Here is a 16,619-nt window from a genome sequence, read left to right as displayed (position 1 = left end):
AATACATTTTTTTCCCCATATATCTTGTCAAGTTTATAGTGGTTTACTATGGATGTGAAAGACTAGATCCTTTGTTATCTATCCTGGCCCAGAGCAGACGTTCTTATGTGTAGACAGATTCTGAAAACTTTCAGGATCTGAGGTTAAGCTACAGAATGTCAGCAGGTTGATTTTTGTTTTCATTTTTTCTTTAAATATTTTTTTAGTTGTTGATGATCTTTATTTTATTTGTTTATATGTGGTGCTAAGAATCAAACCCAATGTCGCACGCATGCCAGGCATGTGCTCTACCGCTGAGCCCCAGCCCCTTGTTTTCATTTTTTTAAAAAGCATTCTCTAAATAAAATATCTGTATGATCATAGAAATGATACAGTCTTTTGATTTAGTTGGCCAAGAAGAGGGCCTTTGAAATTAGTTTTTGTATTTGTTTTTGATTGACATAATAATTTTACCCATTTGAAGGTCACATTGTGATAATTTGAGTTGTGTACAGTGTGTAATGATCAAATCAGGGTAATTAGCATTTCCATCTTAAATATTTGTCATATCTTTGTGTTGGGAGCATTCAACTTCCTTTTTCTAACTCTTTTAATAAATTATCATAGACTATCATTACTCTGCTGTGCTATAAAACGTAAGAACCTATTGCTCCTAGCTAACTATATTTTGGTACCATTATCCAAGCTCCTTCGATTCCAACTTTCCCTTCCCTTTTCTGGCCTCTAGTGATCACTATTTTACTCTCTTCCAAGAGATTATATGTATTTTAGTTTCTACCTATGCGTGAGATTGTACAGTACTTGTCTTTTTGTATCTGTCTTATTTTACTTAATGTAATGTCCTTTAGTTGCATGCACATTGCCACAGATGTCAGGATTTCATTCTTTTTTAATGGCCAAATAATAATCCATTTCGTATATGTCACATTTTCTTTATCTAAGACATTTATTTTGTTTTTTATATTTTGCAGGGCTGGGGATTAAACTCTGGGCCTCACACACACGCACTAGGCATGTGCTCTATTACTAAGCTATAGTTCAAGCTCAGAATTAATATATGTATGTATGTATATGTGTGGTACTGGAAATTGAACCCACACCTTTTGGCATACTAGGCAAATACTCTGTTACTGAGCTAACATGCCTAGTCCCTTGGGATTTATTTTTTAGAAGTTTCTCTGGTGATTCTGAGGCACCATTTGGTTCAAATATCAGTGGTCTCATCTAAGTCTCCATTTGTTACAAATTATCAGACCCAAGAGATGTATAGTGAGTTTACCAAGATCTTCAGAGTATTAATTATATAAATAAAACTCTCATCCATTGGTCTTTCAAATGAACATGATATAATTTAGGTCATTTTTCATATGGTTTTCTTAGCATTTTTAGGACTTAAATAATTTTAAGATTCAGTTATAGGTAATTAGATCATCACAATACATATTAAACCATAAGCAACTGAAAATTGTGTTCAATATGTTTATTTTCTGAATTTGATTCATAGTCAAGTTTTTACAATACTTAATATTTGAAATAAAATTATTTTCTACATTTCATTGAATAATTTTGCCTATTTAGGAAGATGAACCACAAGAAGATGCTAAAGAATTACAGCAAGGTAAACCATATCATTGGAGAGACTGGTCAATCATTAGGGGAAGGGACTGCTTATATATTTGGAGTGATGCAGCAGCCTTGGAATTGTCTAATGGCAGTAATGGATGGTTCAGATTTATCTTGGATGGAAAACTTGCTACCATGTATTCAAGTGGTAGTCCTGAAGGTGGATCGGATAGTTCAGGTAATATTTTGTTTCAGTTAAAATACTTTTTTAGCTTCTACAATTTATTTTTCTGTTCATATTTTTGCTACTATTATCACAGGAGTAAGCACATTCTAGATGATCATGTGGTCAATTTCTTTAATAATAGCAGAAAAATTATACAAGTAAGTATTTCATAAATACCTTCTGTTTTGTTTCATTTTGCTTTTGCAGTATTGGGAATCGAACCCAGGGCCTTTTACTTTTCAGGCAAGAGCTTTATCGCTATGTTAATTGAACAGCACTACAGCTACTTATAATCTTTTCAGTCTTTAGATAAATCTGTCTTTTGTCATGTAGTGCTAAATAGCATGGGTTTATTGCTTTTTCAAGTTATATCTTTTCTCAGAAGGTTCACCTTTTTAAAAAATTACACCTATAAGATTGCTTTTATGCTTAAACCTAAGTAGATCAAACCAGTGAGAGGATTCCAGAGGAATCTATGCTAATTTTTCTTTTATAAAATTGACATTCCAATAGGTAGTTTCTATTTATTTTTGAACATGGAATAGTCTAAAGGAATGAGGTTTTAAATTAAGTATTTTGTCTTTGTAGAAAGCAGAAGTGAATTCTTAGAGAAGTTACAAAGAGCCCGAGGCCAAGTAAAGCCATCTACTTCAAGTCAACCTATACTCTCAGCACCAGGACCCACTAAACTTACTGTAGGGAATTGGTCATTAACATGCTTGAAAGAAGGAGAAATTGCTATTCATAACTCAGATGGTCAGCAAGCTACAATATTGAAAGAAGATTTACCTGGTTTTGTATTTGAATCTAATAGAGGAACCAAGCATTCATTTACTGCAGAAACTTCTTTGGGTAAGTATGTAGCTAAGTTTAGCAGGTAAGAATAAATGAATATGTAAAATTGCAATGAAGTATGTTATGTGAATTGTTCTTTTGTTGTCCCACTCCTAAGGTTCAGAATTTGTGACTGGCTGGACTGGCAAAAGAGGCAGAAAACTGAAATCCAAGTTAGAAAAAACAAAGCAAAAGGTATATTTGTGAAATGTGCTTTTTTTCTGTTTGATATTGAGTTTAAAAATTTTCAGTGATAGCTTATAAGCATTGAAAAACTTGAGCCAGCCAGATGCAGTGGCACACTCCTGTAATCCCAGCAGCTCGGGAAGCTGAGACAGAAGGATTTAGAGTTCAAACTCAGTGTCAGCAATTTAGCAAGGGTTGGGAATGTGGCTCCGGATTAAGTGCCCCTGGGTTCAATCTCTGATACCAAAAAAACAGAAAACAAAAACCTTGAGCCATATAACATAAGCTTTTCAAATATGACATTTTTAGTTTTCTATTTTTCTTTGCTCATTATTTTTTATAAAATACTCTTTATACTTACTCTAAATACCAACATTAAAACTGAGGCAGGACTGGGGATGTGGCTCAAGTGGTAGCGCGCTCACCTGGCATGCGTGCGGCCCGGGTTCGATCCTCAGCACCACATACAAAAAAAAAAAACAAAGATGTTGTGTCCACCGAAAACTAAAAAATAAATATTAAAAAAAAATTGTCTCTCTCTCTCTGTCTCACTCTCTCTTAAAAAACAAAACAAAACTGATTCAAAGCCAGGAATTAACGAGAAAAATAATTAAATTATTTAATATTTCTGATTAAATATCACAAACTTTTTTTTTTTTGGTAGTACAGGGGATCAAACAGGCTTTTTTAAAAATATTTTTTAGTTGTCAATAGATCTTTTGTTTATTTGTTGATATGAGTACTGAGGGTCGTAAACCCAGGGCCTCACAAGACAGGCAAGTTCTCTACCACTGAGCCACAACTCCAGCCTTTCCCCCTTTTGAATAACATTATTTTAATGACATTTTGACAATTTTCATACTACCCAAAGTAATTTATAGATTATAGGCAAAAATAGAAAGAAAAAAAAATGAAATGGATAAGGAACCTCAAAAGACCTCAGATGACCAACTCAATGTTTTTAATTTTTTTTCTTTTTTTTTTTTCTGAGTTGTTGGTTTTTTATTTTATTTTTTAATTTATTTTATTTTTTTTTTAAATTTTTTATTGTTGGTTGTTCAAAACATTACAAATTTCTTGATATATCATATTTCACACTTTGATTCAAGTGGGTTATGAACTTCCATTTTTACCCCATATACAGATTGCAGAATTACATCAGTTACACATCCATTGATTTACATATTGCCATACTAGTGTCTGTTGTGTTCTGCTGCCTTTCCTATCCTCTACTATCCCCCCACCCCTCCCCTCCCCTCCCCTCCCCTCCCCTCCCCTCCCCTCCCCTCCCCTCCCCTCCCCTCCCCTCTTCTCTCTCTACCCCCTCTACTGTCATTCATTTCTCCCCCTTGTATTATTTTTCCCTTTCCCCTCACTTCCTCTTGTATGTACTTTTGTATAACCCTGAGGGTCTCCTTCCATTTCCATGCAATTTCCCTTCTCTCTCCCTTTCCCTCCCACCTCTCATCCCTGTTTAATGTTAATCTTCTTCTCATGCTCTTCGTCCCTACTCTGTTCTTAGTTACTCTCCTTATATCAAAGAAGACATTTGGCATTTGTTTTTTAGGGATTGGCTAGCTTCACTTAGCATAATCTGCTCTAATGCCATCCATTTCCCTGCAAATTCTATGATTTTGTCATTTTTTAATGCAGAGTAATACTCCATTGTGTATAAATGCCACATTTTTTTTTTATCCATTCGTCTATTGAAGGGCATCTGGGTTGGTTCCACAGTCTTGCTATTGTGAATTGAGCTGCTATGAACATCGATGTAGCAGTGTCCCTGTAGCATGCTCTTTTTAGGTCTTTAGGGAATAGACCGAGAAGGGGAATAGCTGGGTCAAATGGTGGCTCCATTCCCAGCTTTCCAAGAAATCTCCATACTGCTTTCCAAATTGGCTGCACCAATTTGCAGTCCCACCAGCAATGTACAAGGGTACCCTTTTCCCCGCATCCTCGCCAGCACTTGTTGTTGTTTGACTTCATAATGGCTGCCAATCTAACTGGAGTGAGATGGTATCTTAGGGTGGTTTTGATTTGCATTTCTCTGACTGCTAGAGATGGTGAGCATTTTTTCATGTACTTGTTGATTGATTGTATGTCCTCCTCTGAGAAGTGTCTGTTCAGGACCTTGGCCCATTTGTTGATTGGGTTGTTTGTTCTCTTATTGTCTAATTTTTTGAGTTCTTTGTATACTCTGGATATTAGGGCTCTATCTGAAGTGTGAGGAGTAAAGATTTGTTCCCAGGGTGTAGGCTCCCTATTTACCTCTCTTATTGTTTCTTTTGCTGAGAAAAAACTTTTTAGTTTGAGTAAGTCCCATTTGTTGATTCTAGTTATTAACTTTTGTGCTATGGGTGTCCTATTGAGGAATTTGGAGCCCGACCCCACCGAATGTAGATCGTAGCCAACTTTTTCTTCTATCAGACGGCGTGTCTCTGATTTGATATCAAGCTCCTTGATCCATTTTGAATTAACTTTTGTGCATGGCGAGAGAAAGGGATTCAGTTTCATTTTGTTGCATATGGATTTCCAGTTTTCCCAGCACCATTTGTTGAAGATGCTATCCTTCCTCCATTGCATGCTTTTAGCCCCTTTATCAAATATAAAATAGTTGTAGTTTTGTGGATTGGTTTCTGTGTCCTCTATTCTGTACCATTGGTCCACCCGCCTGTTTTGGTACCAGTACCATGCTGTTTTTGTTACTATTGCTCTGTAGTATAGTTTGAAGTCTGGTATCGCTATACCGCCTGATTCACACTTCCTGCTTAGCATTGTTTTTGCTATTCTGGGTCTTTTATTTTTCCATATGAATTTCATGATTGCTTTCTCTATTTCTACAAGAAGTGCCGTTGGGATTTTGATTGGCATTGCATTAACCTATAGAGAACTTTTGGTAATATCGCCATTTTGATGATGTTAGTTCTGCCTATCCATGAACAGGGTATATTTTTCCATCTTCTAAGATCTTCTATTTCTCTCTTTAGGGTTCTGTAGTTTTCATTGTATAAGTCTTTCACCTCTTTTGTTAGGTTGATTCCCAAGTATTTTATTTTTTTTGAAAATATTGTGAATGGAGTGGTTGTCCTCATTTCCATTTCAGAGGATTTGTCGCTGATATACAGGAATGCCTTTGATTTATGTGTGTTGATTTTATATCCTGCCACTTTGCTGAATTCATTTATTAGCTCTAATAGTTTCTTTGTAGACCCTTTTGGGTCTGCTAGGTATAGAATCATGTCAACTGCAAATAGTGATAATTTAAGTTCTTCTTTTCCTATTTTGATGCCTTTAATTTCTTTCGTCTGTCTAATTGCTCTGGCCAGTGTTTCGAGAACTATGTTGAACAGAAGTGGAGAGAGAGGGCATCCCTGTCTTGTTCCAGATTTTAGAGGGAATGCCTTCAATTTTTCTCCATTCAGAATGATGCTAGCCTGAGGCTTAGCATAAATTGCCTTTACAATATTGAGGTATGTTCCTGTTATCCCTAGTTTTTCTAGAGTTTTGAACATAAAGGGATGCTGTACTTTGTCGAATGCTTTTTCCGCATCTATCGAGATGATCATATGGTTCTTATTTTTAAGTCTATTGATGTGGTGAATAACATTTATTGATTTCCGTATATTGAATCAGCCTTGCATCCCAGGGATGAATCCTACTTGATCATGGTGCACAATTTTTTTGATATGGTTTTGTATCCGATTCGCCAGAATTTTATTGAGGATTTTTGCATCTAGGTTCATTAGAGATACTGGTCTGTAGTTTTCTTTCTTTGAAGTGTCTTTGTCTGGTTTAGGTATCAGGGTGATGTTGGCCTCATAGAATGAATTTGGAAGTTCTCCCTCTTTTTCTATTTCCTGAAGTAGCTTGAAAAGTATTGGTATTAGTTCCTCTTTAAAGGTTTTGTAAAACTCTGCTGTATACCCATCCGGTCCTGGGCTTTTCTTAGTTGGTAGTCTTTTGATGGTTTCTTCTATTTCCTCAATTGATATTGGTCTGTTTAGGTTGTCTATATCCTCTTGACTCAATCTGGGCAGATCATATAACTTAAGAAATTTATCGATGCCTTCACTATCTTCTAATTTATTGGACTATAAGGATTCAAAATAATTTTTGATTATCTTCTGTATTTCTGAAGTGTCTGTTGTGATATTGCCTTTTTCATCCCGTATGCTAGTAATTTGAGTTCTCTCTCTTCTTCTCTTTGCTAGCATGGCTAAGGGTCTGTCGATTTTGTTTATTTTTTCAAAGAACCAACTTTTAGTTTTGTCAATTTTTTCAATTGTTTCTTTTGTTTTGATTTCATTAATTTCAGCTCTGATTTTAATTATTTCTTGCCTTCTACTTCTTTTGCTGTTGTTTTGCTCTTCTTTTTCTAGGATTTTGAGATGAAGTATGAGATCATTTATTTGTTGGTTTTTTTCTTTTTTTAAGGAATGAACTCCAAGCAATGAATTTTCCTCTTAGAACTGCTTTCAATGTGTCCCATAGATTCCGATACGTTGTGTCTGTGTTTTCATTTATCTCTAAGAATTTTTTAATTTCCTCCTTGATGTCTTCTATAACCCATTGATCATTCAGTAACCTATTGTTCATTCTCCAAGTGATGTATGCTTTTTCCTTCCTTCTTTTATTGTTGATTTTCAGTTTCATTCCATTATGATCAGATAAGATGCATGGTATTATCTCTACTCCTTTATATTGTCTAAGAGTTGCCCTGTGATATAATATATGATCTATTTTTGAGAAGGATCCATGTGCTGCTGAGAAAAAAGTGTAACTGCTTGATGTTGGGTGGTATATTCTATATATGTCAATTAAGTCTAGGTTATTGAGTTCTATAGTTTCCTTATTCAACTTTTGTTTGGAAGATCTGTCCAGTGGCGAGAGAGGTGTGTTGAAGTCTCCCATGATTATTGTATGGTGGTCTATTAGACTCTTGAACTTGAGAAGAGTTTGTTTGATGAACATAGCTGCACCATTGTTTGGGGCATATATATTTATGATTGTTATGTCTTGTTGGTGTATGGTTCCCTTAAGCAGTATGTAGTGTCCCTCTTTATCCCTTTTGATTAACTTTGGCTTGAAATCTATTTTATTTGATATGAGTATGGACACTCCTGCTTGTTTCCGAAGTCCATATGAGTGATATGATTTTTCCCAACCTTTCACCTTCAGCCTATGTATGTCTTTTCCTATCAAATGCGTCTCCTGTAGGCAGCATGTTGTTGGGTCTTGTTTTGTGATCCATTCTACTAGCCTGTGTCTCTTAATTGGTGAGTTTAAGCCATTAACATTTAGGGTTATTATTGAGATATGGGTTGTTCTTCCAGACATATTTGTTTATTTCTGTTACTAAACATGGTTTGTTTTCCTCTTTGATTATTCCCCCCCCCCCTTTACTGTCCTACCTCCCACTGTTGGTTTTCATTGTTATTTTCCATTTCCTCTTCCTGTAATGTTTTGCCGAGGATGTTTTGAAGAGATGGTTTTCTAGCTGCTAATTCTTTAAACTTCTGTTTATCGTGGAAGGTTTTAATTTCATCTTCCATCCTGAAGCTTAATTTTGCTGGATACACAATTCTTGGTTGGAACCCATTTTCTTTCAGTGTTTGAAGTATGTTATTCCAGGATCTTCTAGCTTTCAGAGTCTGTGTTGAAAGATCAGCTGTTATCCTGATTGGCTTACCCCTAAATGTAATCTGCTTCCTTTCTCTTGTAGCTTTTAAAATTCTCTCCTTATTCTGTATGTTGGGCATCTTCATTATAATGTGTCTAGGTGTGGATCTCTTATGATTTTGCACGTTCGGCGTCCTGTAGGCTTCTAGGATTTGGGATTCTGTCTCATTCTTCAAGTCTGGGAAGTTTTCTCGTATTATTTCATTGAATAGATTGCTCATTCCTTTGGTTTGGAGTTCTGTACCTTCCTGTATCCCAATGACTCTTAAGTTTGGTCTCTTAATGTTATCCCATATTTCTTGGATGTTCTGCTCATGGTTTCTTAACAGTCTTGCTGAGCTGTCTATGTTCTTTTCAAGTTGAAATACTTTGTTTTCATTGTCTGATGTTCTATCTTCTACGTGTTCTACTCTGCTGGTAGTATTCTCCATTGAGTTTTTAAGTTGGTTTATTGCTTCCTGCATTTCTAGGATTTCTGTTTGTTTGTTTTTTATAACCTCTATCTCCCTGTATAGTTGATCCTTTGCTTCCTGGATTTGTTTGTGTAATTCATTGTCGAAGTGATCTTTCATTGTCTGATTTTGCTGTCTAATGTCTTCCTTGATACTCCAGATCATCTGAAGCATGTATATCCTGAATTCTTTATCTGACATTCCATCTGCTGCAGCTGTTACCTCTTCTAAAGTTGAGTTGACCTGCATTGCTTGTGGTCCTTTCTTTCCTTGTCTTTTCATACTGCTTGCGTTTCTTTCTGCTTGGTGAAACTGTTGTGTTTTTAAATGTTTTTTTCCCTATATATTTATATTGCAGGGTCGGGCTTGGTCTGCCTACCTTGCAGGCACGGGCGGCGGCTCTGCTCTCTCCTTACTCCAATTGGGGTGTCGTGACTACCACGCCAGCAGGTCACTGGGCCTGTTCCGGGTGCGGGCGGCGGCTCTGTTCTGCCCCTACTCCAATTGGGGTGACGAGTGTACCACGCTGGCAGGCCACCAGGCCTGATCCGCCGGTCGGTTGCAGGTCTGCCTATCCTGAAGGCGCGGGCGGCGGCTCTGCTCTGTCCCTACTCCAATTGGGGTGTCGTGACTACCCCGCCGGCAGGTCGCTGGGCCTGTTCCTGGCACGGGCGGCGACTCTGCTCTGCCCCTACTCCAATTGGGGTGACGTGTGTACCATGCCGGCAGGCTCCTGGGCCTGATCCGCCGGTCTGTCGCAGGTCTGCCTACCTTGCAGGCGCGGGCGGCAGCTCTGCCCTGCCCCTCCTACCCCGCCTGCGGACCGCTGGGCCTGATCTGCAGGTTGGTCGCAGGTCTGCTCACCCTGCGGGCACGGGTGGCGGTTCCGCTCCGCCCCCACTCCAGTTGGGGTCACGTGACCACCACACCGGCAGGGCCTCATCCGGGCGCGGGCGAAGGCTCTGCTCTGCCCCTCCTCCAGTTGGGGTGACGTGTGTACCACGCTGGCAGGCCACTGGGCCTGACCCGCTAGTCTGTCGCAGGTCTGGTTACCTTGCAGGCTCGGGCGGCGGCTCTGCCCTGCCCCTCCTACCACGCCCGTGTACCACTGGGTCACGGGTCTGCCCACCTTGCGGGCGCGGGTGGCGGCTCCGCTCAGCCCCCTCTCCAATTGGGGTCACGCGATCACCACGCCGGCGAGCCGCTGGGCCTGCTCCGGGTGTGGGCGGCGGCCCAGCTCCTCCCCTCTGGCTCGAGGACAAATCGAGAGAGACTCGGGTGTCTGTGCCTCACCCTCCCTACCAGGAGACCAACTGTTTCTGTCGCCGCTGGTATTGATGAAGTTGTCTCTCCTCCGCCGCTTTCTGAATGTTTTTTATTTAAAAAATTTTTTTATTCTTTTTAGTTACACATGACAGTAGAATGTATTTTGATATATCATACATAAATGGAGTATAACTTTCCATTCTTATGGTTGTACATGATGTGGAGTTAACTGGTCATGTATGAACATAGGAACCTACTATCTTTCCCATTCCCATCCCCACCCCACCCCCATTCCATTTCAGTGAACTTCCACTCTCCCACCCCCACCATGCCTATTGTGAATCAGCATCTACATATCAGAGAGAACATTTGGCCTTTGTTTTTTTGGGATTGGTTTATTTCACTTAGCATGATAGTCTCCAGTTGTATCCATTTACTGGCAAATGCCATAATTTCATTCTTCTTTATGGCTGAGTAATATTGCATTGAAATACAAGGCTTTTTGTATGCTGGGCAAGTGCTCTATCAGTGAACTACATCCACAACCAACCCCTTTAAACTCATACTGAGATTATTAATGATGATAATATTTTTAGTGACACAGTGGGATTAAAAATGATCATTATAGTTTATAATCTGATTTTGTACTTCTTGATAATGCAACTTTACTGCTTGGCTCTAAATTCAGATAATTTTGGTGCTCAGTTTATTGGCTATCTTAAATAAAATCACTATATTAAAAAGATATCAGGGCAGAGGGTGTAAATTCAGTAGAGTGCTTGCCTAGCCATGTGCAAGGCCCTGATCCTAGTACTGGTGGGGGGGCAAGATATAGGGAATACTCTCCATTTGCATTATTGAGTTCAGAATCATAGTATTTTTAAATTCTATTCATCAGATATGCATTGTTCTTTTAAATGGCTAGCAAAATTCCATCTTTATTATATTAGTTGCTCTGCATTTTTTATTTTTTAAAAGTATAATTAACATAATCCCATAGATTAAACATTTTCAAGTTACAAATGTTTATTTTACCTTATAATGGTAATATAAAATAGTGTTTAAGTATATATGCAAAGAATGCTTATAACTATTCTCATTATTGGAGAGTACTTGTGATTAATGCATTTGATTTGGAGTACTTTTTACATAGAGGGCCACAGGAGGAGCTCATGTCTTTAATTCCTTTTGTGACTGTGTTGGATTATATCCTGAGGCTATTTTCTGATGCTAGACTTTGGGAAGAACAGCTTCAGTTTTGTTTTTTTTTTCTTATGAGTATATGTTTGCCCTTTATAGTTATGTAATTTTGGGGTTGCTCCTGTGTTGGTTTTTTTTTTTTTTTTTTTTTTGAGTTTAAGGCCAGAGATTACTTAGAATATTTTGAAGACATTTGAGAAAGAAATTTAATACTATTTAAGATGGTCTTAGATATTAAAAGGAATTTGAAGTAAGTATAGTTGTTATTATTCACAGAGGCTTTATCAAGTGATGCATATGTAACCTTGTTTTATGTTTTTTTATGTTTAAAGATAACTTATTTAATGATTTAATGTGTATGGTTGATTTGTTAACAACATTGAATTGGCCAACAGTATCATCATACCAGAATAAAACTTTTTTTTTTTTTTTTTAGTAGCACAGTTTTTATTCTGTAAGATTCATCACAGGGCTGGGGATGTGGCTCAAGTGGTAGCACGCTCACCTACAATGAGTGAGTGAGTCACTGGGTTTGATTCTCAGCACCATATAAAAATAAAGATATTATGTCTACTTAAAACTAAAAATTAAATATTTTTAAAAAAAGATTCATCACAGTGTTAACAACTAGACAGTACTTCTGCACTATGTTTTGAGCGGGCATATAAAACAGTGAAATTACAAAGAAAAAAGCGCAAATGTGAAAAAGAAGACACTGAATAGACTGAAAAGGATATTTATTTACAGTATGAGAGCTGAAATCAGTATATCACCTTGTTTGAACTGAGTTGGGAACATGCATATTGGGCAACTCAAATTTTTGCTAAATAATGCATGTCCATAAATGATCATGAAAACATTAGAAACTTTGATTTGAGACTACACATTTATTGAATAATCAAATTTGTAAATATGAATCCTTGAACAATGATAAAACTTTTTAAAACTGACACTTATCTCAGGGGTTAGTATAGATTGAGTAGCTCTTATTTGAAGTGCTTGAAACCAGAAGTGCTTCAGATTTTGGATTTTTTTGGGATTTGGAACATTCTCATATTCATGAGATATCTTGAGGATGATACCCATGTGTAAACAAAATTTGCACTTTCCCAATACTACCAAAAATCCCCCACTAACCTGATTTGTATTTGATGTACATTGCCTGAAGGTAATTTTATACAGTATTTTAAAATAATTTTATATGTGAAATAAAGTTTTATGGTGTGTAATTTTCTGCTTATGACATCATATTGGTGCTCAAAATTTCAGATTTTGGATTTTAGGAATAGTGATGTTTAACCTTTGTGTTGAGGATTATTGATTCTTTTTTTGTGTGTGCTGGAGATCAAACCCAGGATCTTGTGCTTTCTAGGCAAGCGTACTATCAATGAGCCATGTATCTTCTGTCCTATACTTTCTTGATTTGAATTGAAATGAGAAGTAAGTCAGTGACCAGTTGGTTGGCTGTTCTTTTATGTATTAGTGAGTTTCAAAATATACTATTTTAGCTGTTAGTTTTAACCTCAAGTTTACTTATTTTTTTTTAAATTTTAACTAAAATTAAAGGTCAATGGACCTTTATTTTGCTTATTTATATGCTGTGTTGAGAATTGAACCCAGTGCCTCACACATGCTAGGCAAGCACTCTACCACTGCGCTACAATTCCAGTCCCCAGGTTTACATATTAATGCTCTTTTATAAAGGAATAGTTTCTTTGAAGTTGTCCAATAACCAGAAGTTGCTATCTATAAATTCTGAAGGACATACATAGTAGAAAGGTATTATGTACTTTAGGAAGAGGTTCTTTATCTTTTGTGTTGCATTAGAGATATATTGAGTTAGTTTGTGATTAAAATGTAATCACCTAAACCATAAATTTACATTATTTGAGCATATATTTGTAAATAGTGTCATTTACTCAGTTTTGTCAAATTTAAATTTAGGACATATGGATTGTTCTCAAATAACTTTATTTTGACTTAAATAACAGATGATTAGTGCTCAAATTGACAGTAACATTTTTTTTCTCATGATGAAATATATAAATTTATGAGTGCCAAGTATATATTATGTGTGAATAATTTTAAAAAACTTAAGGTAAGTACCTTAATGTTGAAAGGGTCAACTTTGGTTGATGGAGTTTAATTTTCCCTTTTTCAGGGCTTATTTATGCTTGGTTTGTTGTTTTGGTTACCAGGAATGCTTAACCACTGAGCAACATTCCCAATTCTTTTTATTTTGAGACAAGGTCTTGCAAAGTTGCTGAGGCTGGCTTTGAACTTGTGATTCTCTTGTCTTAGCCTCCTGAACCTCTGGGATTAACAGTGTGTGCCACTATACCTGGCCTTATTTGTATTTTCTAATTGGTTCCCCATAAGTTACTTTAATTATTTAAATAAAAGAGCAAAGTTAAATTTTTACAAATTATGTAAATTTATTTTAATAAGTACTCATTTGGCATATAACTGGAAAGTTTAAATAACCAAAATGTTAAAATATGAGTTATTTTAGTTAATATTTAAAATTTACTAAAGTTGCTTTATAACCATTGGAATACTTGACATATATGAATAGAAGAGGTAATGTTTTTGGAAGTCATTATGGCACAAAAACTGTATTTCTAGCTGGACACATTAGTGCATGCCTGTGATCCTAGTGGTTTGGGAGGCTGAAACAAGAGGATCACAAGTTTGAATCCAGCTTCAGCAAAAAATTTAGTGAGGCCCTAAACAACTTAGGGAGACCCTGTCTCAAAATGTAAATTAAAAAGGGCTGGGAATGTAGCTTAGTGATAATGTGGCCTTGGGTTCAAACCCCAGTTACTGCCCCTCCCCCCACCAAAAGAAAAAGAAACCTTTCTTTCTTTCTTTTTTGGGTACTGGGGATTGAACTGAGGAAGGGCACTTGACTACTGAGCCAGATCACCAGCCCTATTTTACATTTTATTTAGAGACAGGGTCTCATTGAGTTGCTTATTAGTACTTTACTGTTGCTGAGGTTGGCTTTGAATTCAAGATTCCCCTGTCTCAGGCTCCTGAGCTCCAGGGATTACAGGCGTGCTCCTCTGTGTCTGGCATCTTTCTTTCTTTGTTTTTTTTTTTTTTTTTTGGTTTGTTTTCTTTAATTGTTGTTTTGTTTTTTGTTGTGCTATTGATTCAAACCCAGGGCCTTGCTCATGCAAAGGAAGCACTCTACCACTTTAGTTACACCCTAGCTCCCAAATTTTGTTAAAATCTCAAAGTTTTATACATACATGTGAAAAGAAAGAGTTGCAGAATTGCTAATTGCAATTAAAATTCACATTTGCTTTATTTTTGTAGGTACGAACTATGGCTCGAGATTTATATGACGACCACTTTAAAGCTGTTGAAAGCATGCCTCGTGGAGTAGTGGTAACACTCAGAAACATAGCAACTCAATTAGAATCATCTTGGGAGCTTCATACGAATAGACAAGTATGTCATCCTCTTGATTTTTATTATACACAGTGAATTTTATCTTAATTTTTTTCCTGCCACTATCCTTCATGTTGGGTGTTGAGTAAGGGTCAATAAATTATGATCCTCTAGCTAAACCTGGCCTGCCACCTGATTTTTCTTTATGGTTTTGTGAATTAAGAATGGTTTTTCTGGGGCTGGGGTTGTGGCTCAGTGGCAGAGCACTTGCGTAACATGTGTGAGACACTGGGTTTGATCCTCAGCCCTACATAAAAATAAACAAATAAAGGCATTCAATCTATCTACAACTACAAAAATTAAAAAAAAAAAAAAGAAGAATGTTTGTTCTATTTTAAAATTATTGAAGAATCAAAAGAAGAAAAATATTTCATGACACATGGAAACCAGTCATTGTCCACAAAGTTTATTGACATAGCAATGTTCATTTGTTTTCATGTTTTCTGTGAATGCTTGGGTCTTACAATGGCATGTTCAATAATTTATTTACAGTGGGCCCTTTATTAAAAAGGCTACATTGACCTGTGATAGTCATAATTTGCTTTAATAATTGAACTTTTAATCTTATTTAATATCTAATTTATTTTCATGATAATTGGTGTTCTGATGAATTATTATTATCATTTTTTATGTGTAGGGTGGTTGGAGTTGAGGATGAACCCAGGGTTTTTAATATGCTAAGCAAGGGCTCTACCACTGAGCTATATCCCTGAACTATGATAAATTATTTTTTAAAAAAAATTTTGGGGGAGGTGCTCACCAAATTTTGTTTTTCTTTTAGTGTATTGAAGGTGAGAACACTTGGCGAGATTTAATGAAGACAGCTTTAGAAAACCTAATTGTACTCTTGAAGGATGAAAACACAATTTCACCATATGAAATGTGTAGCAGTGGTTTAGTACAAGCACTTCTTACTGTTTTAAACAATGTAAGTTTATTTAGTGAACCAAAGTATAAAATATAGTATAGTTTTTATAGTCTAAAAATTTTTGTAACTATACTTCTGGTAGAGTGATTTTATGTTGTTTTTCTATTAGATTTAAAAACTGAGTAAATATTTATAATTTCTTCAATATTTCTAGTTTCTTCAAGTGTATTATCACTTTAAGCCAATTGCATCAAATTATTGAGTCAATTTTGATTTCTAAGTTCTCCAGTTTGTTCAGGATTTTTTGAATGAACCATTGAGTCTAAGATTTAACATTAATCACTATTTTGATTGCCTCACAAATTATGTAAAATAAAATAAGGTTTAGGTATGAACAATGAAAGTTTAGGAAGTTTATGTGAATATTTGATAAGTATTTATTAATAACCTTACATAACTACATAGTTTACCTCGAACATTTCTTTGTTGTGGTAATTTTTCCACTTTATTTTAATGAAAGAAAAGATTTCTTCCTATTTCATTTCTACTGGCCATTTTAATTTCTTGTGTTATATGTATGTGATAATACACTTTAAACAATTTCATTGTTACTTCAGTGAGTCTTATAGTCCCTTCATAAATTTTTCTGTTTGCTCTGTGTTTCAATTTATTGAACTTACAGTGATTATACAGTGTTACATCATTTAGTAATATCTACGAAATGGTTTTGAAGTACCAGTTTTCTTCTAACACTCATTAAATAATACTGTAAAAATGGAAAATTTTGATTCATGTAAAATTTGATAATACTTTGCATACTTTGGGAAACATTGATTTAGTAGTGAAATTGTTGACTACCTTATAACATTGAAAAAAAAATCTATTATCC

At 36.1% G+C, this 16,619-nt stretch overlaps 1 protein-coding gene across 13 annotated transcripts in view; it reads left to right on the top strand.

Annotated features, from left to right (window-relative positions):
- Positions 1-16,619, top strand: part of Hectd1 (HECT domain E3 ubiquitin protein ligase 1) — a 98,233-nt gene that overhangs the window by 45,412 nt on the left and 36,202 nt on the right. For all 13 annotated transcript variants that reach the window (XM_027929817.2, XM_071607809.1, XM_071607808.1 and 10 more), the window contains 5 exons: positions 1,579-1,801; positions 2,378-2,641; positions 2,742-2,818; positions 14,728-14,862; positions 15,644-15,790. In XM_027929817.2, the coding sequence (XP_027785618.1) occupies positions 1,579-1,801; positions 2,378-2,641; positions 2,742-2,818; positions 14,728-14,862; positions 15,644-15,790 (846 nt within the window). The remainder of the gene's footprint in view (positions 1-1,578; positions 1,802-2,377; positions 2,642-2,741; positions 2,819-14,727; positions 14,863-15,643; positions 15,791-16,619) is intronic.

This window comes from Marmota flaviventris, chromosome 2, assembly GCF_047511675.1.
Source record: "Marmota flaviventris isolate mMarFla1 chromosome 2, mMarFla1.hap1, whole genome shotgun sequence".
Taxonomy (NCBI): Eukaryota; Metazoa; Chordata; class Mammalia; order Rodentia; family Sciuridae; genus Marmota; species Marmota flaviventris.
The sequence above is the reverse complement of the archived record's forward strand: the minus strand, read 5'-3'. Positions and strand labels throughout refer to the sequence as shown.